At 40.5% G+C, this 7,313-nt stretch overlaps 1 protein-coding gene across 1 annotated transcript in view; it reads right to left on the bottom strand.

Moving 5' to 3' along the window:
- The window catches only part of LOC307255701 (S-arrestin-like), a gene marked incomplete at both ends in the record, with an annotated part of 10,082 nt that extends 5,661 nt beyond the window's left edge, over nucleotides 1–4,421 (bottom strand). Inside the window, 4 exons of the mRNA XM_080034449.1 lie at nucleotides 51–250; nucleotides 719–763; nucleotides 1,623–1,683; nucleotides 4,374–4,421. Coding sequence (XP_079890575.1) covers nucleotides 51–250; nucleotides 719–763; nucleotides 1,623–1,683; nucleotides 4,374–4,421 — 354 coding nt within the window. The remainder of the gene's footprint in view (nucleotides 1–50; nucleotides 251–718; nucleotides 764–1,622; nucleotides 1,684–4,373) is intronic.
- Between the last annotated feature and the right edge of the window lie 2,892 nt (nucleotides 4,422–7,313).

Raw genomic sequence — 7,313 nt, 5'->3', positions numbered from 1 at the left:
ACTTAAACAAATTTAAATACATTGTTGTGGGGTCACGAAGTTGGCCTCACCTCAAAGAAGAATGGGTGTGCGTCGTCCCCCAGTTTGCGCAGCAGCCTGGCCTGGTTGCGGGTGTGGATTCCCTTCTCCCGGTCCTGTAGCGGAGGGTAAACCTGACGGGTTGACACGTACAGCTCCCTGCGAAACGCGATGCCCATCACATCCATGTCATCTCGGCCATAACGGAAGGTGCAGGACAGGGTGACGAACACTAGAGGGAGTATGGACACAGAGAAATGAGAAAAATGATATCCTACACCAGGCCTCACTGTTTCATTTAGTTTTATTTTGATAATTATTCGTAACCTACAATGTCTCTAAGGTAGCTTTCCTTTACATTCATTTGATCTTAAAAACGATTAATTATTGTATATCTGTATGTTGTGTTATATGTTGTTATATAAGTACATATTGTTCTGACACTCTCTTTTGTTATTGTACGTAATATCTGCAATATTGCAATGCTTTGGCAACACTGTTTGTTTACCACAATAGTCCTGCCAATAAAGCTTTTTTTTATTTGAGAAAGAGAAAGAGAGAGGCAGAGAGAGAGAGAGTGAGTGAGTGAGTGAGAGAGAGAGAGAGAGAGAAAGAGAGAGAGAGAGAGCGAGAGGATGGAGATTTTGAACCACAGGCTTATTTCTGAGTGTGTGAAAGAGAAGTGTGAACGTGCACTGACCTTTCCTCCCCTCCAGAGCCTCAGGATCAACGAGGACAACGCCATCTAGAGGGGAAAAGAGAGTAGATTTAAAAAAAACATTTTTAAGTAATCTATCTATCTATCTATCTATCTATCTATCTATCTATCTATCTATCTATCTATCTATCTATCTATCTATCTATCTATCTATCTATCTATCTATCTATCTATCTATCTATCTATCTATCTATCTATCTATCTATCTATCTATCTATCTATCTATCTATCCATCCATCCATCCATCCATCCATCCATCCATCCATCCCTCCCTCCCTCCCTCCCTCCCTCCCTCCCTCCCTCCCTCCCTCCATCCATCCATCCATCCATCCATCCATCCATCCATCCATCCATCCATCCATCCATCCATCCATCCATCCATCCATCCATCCATCCATCTATCTATCTATCTATCTATCTATCTATCTATCTATCTATCTATCTATCTATCTATCTATCTATCTATCTATCTATCTATCCATCCATCCATCCATCCATCCATCCATCCATCCATCCATCCATCCATCCATCCATCCATCCATCCATCCATCCCTCCCTCCATCATTATATCTATCCATCCATCCCTCCCTCCATCCATCCATCCATCCCACTATGTAAATGTTTCAATTGTTTTTTGTTTTTTCTTCTCTTCACCTGTTGTTGTGTATTTGATGTATTTGCATTGAATATTGTGTATGCATTGTTGTTTTTCCTTGGAATTTGTTTGAACTCGACACCATTGAAAATGAGGGTCACCCCTCAATTGGTCTCTCGAGGATAAATAAAAGTTAAATGAAATGAAAATGAAATCCCTCCCTCCCTCTCTCCCTCCCTCCCTCCCTCCCTCCCTCCATCCCTCCCTCCATCCATCTTTGTTTAAACTCACCCACTGGTTCCACAGAGTCAACTCGGTCGACAAAGTCTCTCTTCCCGACGTAGACTCCAACCTGAACCAAAGAACAGACACTTTGAAGGTGCTACGAGGAACTTTTAGATATTTCTGAAACAGTCTAACTTTTCCTCTGATGATCATAAATTACATGTAACAGCAAACAAGACCATCAGTGCAAAGAATGCTATTTTTATATAGTTTACTGTAGTATAGTCTTCATGCCTTTGTCATGGGTTTACGCTCACCCAGGAACAACAGCTATAAAAACACTACCGCTTTTGTCCAAAGGACTGACAGCCAGCTCGGATGATTTTAGCAATATCTTTGTAGGATTGTGATTTAATATTTTACTAAGATGAAATTGTTTTCAGTCTACAGAGATGTCAAACCCTGCAGCTGAATGGCTTTTAGGGGCCACTCACACTAGGGCCGCGGCCCCGTGCCAAAGCTTATTAGCATACTAAAGTCTAGAACGTTTGGCTAGTGTGACCACGCCATCCGTATTCCAGCACGGAACAGCCCCTTGGCCACGGCACACCTGGGAGAGGTGTGCCGTGGCCAAAGTACAGATGCTAGTGAGATGACACACGCACAAGCAAGCGCACAGGCGGCGTTCCTGACGTGAATTTATTAAGGATGCATTGTCCGTTAACGTCCGCTGCCTTACTAGTCGGCACCAGAATTGCCCAACACGTGGACTTATAGCTATAATGTGTGAGAATTAACGTGTGTGTAAGCCTAGGTGTGGGCTAATAAAAGAGGGAGAGAGCTAATTAGGTCGGCTCAGAAAGCAAAGCAAAAAGGTTTTCGTGTTTACTCACGTTCGTCAGATGATTTTTTTTCTTTTTCCTCCCGTCAGCTGTCATAACTGCATTTACGCATGGCGGTGGAGACGCACCCAAAACTACACACCGCGGCCCGGCGATAAGGAAACAGTAGCCTACACTAAGGTTTAACAAGAAACTTTATAAAGACACTTAAAAAAACGATATCTGCCCATACAAAAAGTTCTGACTTGGATTTGATGGAGCGATCGATGTGTACAAAACCATCCGGATACATATGGTCTGATGACGGGCCGTTATATTAATAATAAACAGCGTGCTGCACAAATATGAGACTGTCCACCGCGACCTATTACGTGAAGGCTACATTTAAAAAAAAACAATAGCTTAAGGATTCTCGTTGCTCTAATGTGGAAGTGGAATATTTGATGCAAATTTGGCCGGATGAAAATATTCACAAACAGTCGTATAGCCTACTAGTAGACAAAGCTCCAAATCCTAAACGCGCACGGTGACGTAGGCAAGGTGCAAGTGTGCCCAGGCCACGAGCAGTGTGAGCACGGGCCTGCGGGGGGAATGGGGAGGGGGGGGGAATCGTGCTGAGCACGGAACAGGCAAACGGCACTAGTGTGAGTGCGCCCTTAGACATCTATTTTTTAAGAACACAAACACACAACTGTAAAAGTGAACTCACAAACAAAAGACAAAATAAAACAAACAACTAACATGGCGTACTCTACTTTACAGGTTTCTAAGACATTGTTTAAACTAAAGATAAATGTTAATCAGAAATAAAAAGTAAACGAGGTGTCATGTAGGTCCCTTCAGTACTGTTATATAGTCCAGGAAAGGCTGACATATCTGTTTAAACTTCTCTGCTTTCACCTGAACTCTCATAACGCATTTTATATATAAAGAGTGCTAGAGAACTCCATGAGCCACATATCGAAGCAGGGGGTTAGCTTTTAGACATTTGGTTATCACACTCTAATACAAACACTGGAGCAGCCATCTTTAATCTGACAATCTGTCAATCGCTCACGTGCCTCACTTCACCTAATCAGTCAGTACTCTAAACTTCACCCCCCCCCCCCCCCTCAAAGAGTCTCAGTCTCAGTCTCACTCTTTTATTTGATTTAATTTTATTTCTTTGAGTTTTTTTTTTTTCATATTGGTTGTTTGTTTTTGTTTCTTGTTGTTGTGTGTGTTTGTGTTTTTGTTTCGTTTCTGCTTTTTTTGACGTTGTGTATTGCTTTGTGTGTTGATTTCTTAATGCAGGACTGTTTGTGATTGGGTGGGATATGGGTGGGGTATGTTCGGGAGGGAAAAAAGGGGAAAACATTAATAATCCATTGTATTGCAGCTGCTTGATACTACTTTGTGATTTAATTAAAAAAAAACCTTCGAAAGAAAGAGTCTCAGTCCTCTTCACAGCAGACCCGGGTTAGAATCCAGCCCGGGTCGTTCTCTGCATGTCATTCCCCTCTCTGTCTGTCTGTCTGTCTGTCTGTCCTCTTCACAGCAGACCCGGGTTAGAATCCAGCCCGGGTCGTTCTCTGCATGTCATTCCCCTCTCTGTCTGTCTGTCTGTCTGTCTGTCTGTCTGTCTGTCTGTCTGTCTGTCTGTCCTCTTCACAGCAGACCCGGGTTAGAATCCAGCCTGGGTCGTTCTCTGCATGTCATTCCCCTCTCTGACACATTTCATCCCTGTCTCTCCACAACTGTCTAATAAAGATAAAAAATGCCCAAAAATTAACTTTAAAAAAATTTAAATGCCCAACCGTTGCCATCTTTTAAATCTTTGTCAGTCAGCTTGTGTGTTCTGTTTATCTCATTCATGGTTAAACTGTCTAAAAAAGCAAAAATGCCAAAAAATTCTCAAAAAAAATTAAAATAAAGATACAGTAAGCTCACGAAACCGTCATGTGTAAGTAACTGTTGTAATTCAAGCTGCACTTACAGAGTTGTCTTTGCAGATCTTCTTGAAAACAACATGTTTGGAACTCATGTTGGAGCAGATTGAGGGCAGCAAAGTCTGTGAGAAACAATAAGATAATCAGCATCAACAAAGCATAATTCTCAATCAGCCACTATTACTACTAACGCAAGGCAAGTTTATTTCTATAGCACAATTCAGACACAAGGCCATTCAAAGTGCTTTACAGGGGCATACACATACATCAAGATTAAAATACATAAAGTATAGAATGGAAACACATTTTAAATGTCAAACTTGTTCAATTCAATCACCCGTTGAATAAGGAACATTTGTTACAAACCAAATTTTTACTAGATGATTTTTTAACAGCTCGTTTTCAATAATAATAATCAAAAATTAATCGTTCGAAATAAATATTTTAATTACTTAGCTCTTGGTTTAGCTCAGGGATACTCAACCTTTATTAACAGGTGAACATTTCAGTTTTACATCAAGTCAAGGAGTTCTTAAATCTCTGGTTACTCAAACAAATAAAAATTCCATGATTACGAAGTGGTTTAAACTTCAAAGGATACCATAAGCCACTTTTTTCAACCATATATTACTGTCATAGTCTAGTTTTAAAAGCAAATATTACAGACACACATTACACAATTCTTACAATGCAGATACCATTTTCTTGATTCTAGATATTGATGCTCATTGCAAATTTTCACAACTTAAACATTAGACAAAATAACTGTAAAAATAATTTTTCTGCAAGATTTTGAATCAACGAGACTTACCTGTGTAGCAGAGATGGAGGGTGTGTAGTTGTTGTATCAGAGGGAGATGTGCGTTGATCATATAAGCTCTAAATGTAAAATCCAGCTGTCAATCAAGGCCTCTGTCATAGCCTGTATCAGCCAATCAGGAGCTGCGGTTTTGAACTGAGACCAACCCCCTCAGCACTGTCTGTGAGTGAGCCCACTGAGAGGATTGAATATAGTTCCCCTTCAGTCAGCACAACAGAGCCAGATTAAAGATGTGTTTGTGTGTGTGTGTGTGTGTGTGTGTGTGTGTGTGTGTGTGTGTGTGTGTGTGTGTGTGTGAAAGAGACGGAGAGAGAGAGAGAGAGAGAGAGAGAGAGAGAGGGGGGAGAGAGATACATGGATGTGTAGGTACATTGCAAATACATTTAAACAATATATAATAGTATGGATTATATTTTCTGACAATATAAAGACAAATTTAAAGAAGTAACAAGGTCAATAAGTGTGAAACGGATAAATAAAGATGGATTCAGATTCAGCTGAAGGTTGAGCGACAGGTTTTATCCAGTCTATAGTTATAGATAGACGGAGGGATGCTGTAGATTACACACACACACACACACACACACACACACACACACACACACACACACACACACACTTATAGATAGACGGAGTAATCCAGTGTTCTGCCCGTCAGCAGGTAAACAGACACTCGTGGATTACTACTTTAATCATCATTATCAAACAGGAGATTAGACACACACACACACACACACACACACACACACACACACACACACACACACACACACACACACACACACGTTTGTACGGCTATACTTATGACGACACTCATTGACATAATGCATTCCCTAGCCCCTTACCCTAACCTGAACCTTGTTAACCCTCAACCAGCCCTTTAAAGGCCTGTCCCAAAGTGACAACCGGACAAAATTGCCCTCACTTTCCAAAAATGTCCTCACTCCTTAAACTGAAATTGGTTCTCACAAAGATAGTTGTACAATTCCACAAACACAAACATGTCAACACTTCACCAATGCTTTACTTCTATGAGTATAACAGAATATTTTTTAATTGAACATTAAAACTATTAATTAATACACAAACGTTGTATGAACAATGTGTGTCACAACACGAGTAATACCTCCCCACACACACACACACACACACACACACACACACACACACACACACACACACACACACACACACACACACACACACACACACACACACACACACACACACACACACACACACACACACACACACACACACACACACACACACACACAGACACACACACACAGACACACACACACACACAAAACAAAACAAATCTACGATGTAATACAAACTTTATTCAGATAATAACAAACTCTTAACAGAATCACATTAGTCATTAATAATCATCTACAAATCTCTATGAATTAAACAATTTAGAATTAAGATTTCACCTCAAAAAGTCTTTTAAAAAAACAAGACAATATTTAAAAAGGACAGACACAAAACCACATGTTCGTAGGTCATAAAACATTGGTCACAATCCTGGCAGTACAGGGGCATGGTGTGTTTACAAGACGCGTACGTGTGTGTGTGTGTGTGCGCGCGTGTGTGTGTGTGTGTGTGTGTGTGTGTGTGTGTGTGTGTGTGTGTGTGTGTGTGTGTGTGTGTGTGTGTGTGTGTGTGTGTGTGTGTGTGTGTGTGTGTGTGTGCTCTTGTAATCTTCACAATGTAGGAAAAAGCCCTAAAGACGAAAACATATTCATAATGTATTTTTACGGTTAACATTTTTTTTCTTCTTATTTTTTTTAATAAATCAAGACTAGATTAATGTTGTTGTGTTATTGTGTAAATGAATGTAGGGCAATGAAATACATTTTAATATATTACGTTAAAGAGGGATATGTTTCTGTTTACACTGTGAGGACGTACCTTGCTTTTGGGGACAAAATGGAAGTCAGCTTAACGTAATTATGACATTTTAGGGTGGTGAATACTTGCTTATAGGTGAGGGTACACCTAGGTTTAGGTTAGGGAGTTAGGGTTAGGTAAACAGTGGTTATGGTTTGGGCAAGTCTCCAGGAAATGAATGTTAGTCTATGTAATGTCCTCGCAAGTGATGAAAACGTGAGTGTGTGTGTGTGTGTGTGTGTGTGTGTGTGTGTGTGTGTGTGTGTGTGTG

This window comes from Ammodytes marinus (assembly GCF_949987685.1).
Source record: "Ammodytes marinus genome assembly, chromosome: 9".
Lineage (NCBI taxonomy): Eukaryota > Metazoa > Chordata > Actinopteri > Uranoscopiformes > Ammodytidae > Ammodytes > Ammodytes marinus.
Note: the sequence above shows the minus strand (reverse complement) of the source record. Positions and strands in the feature narration are given on the sequence as shown.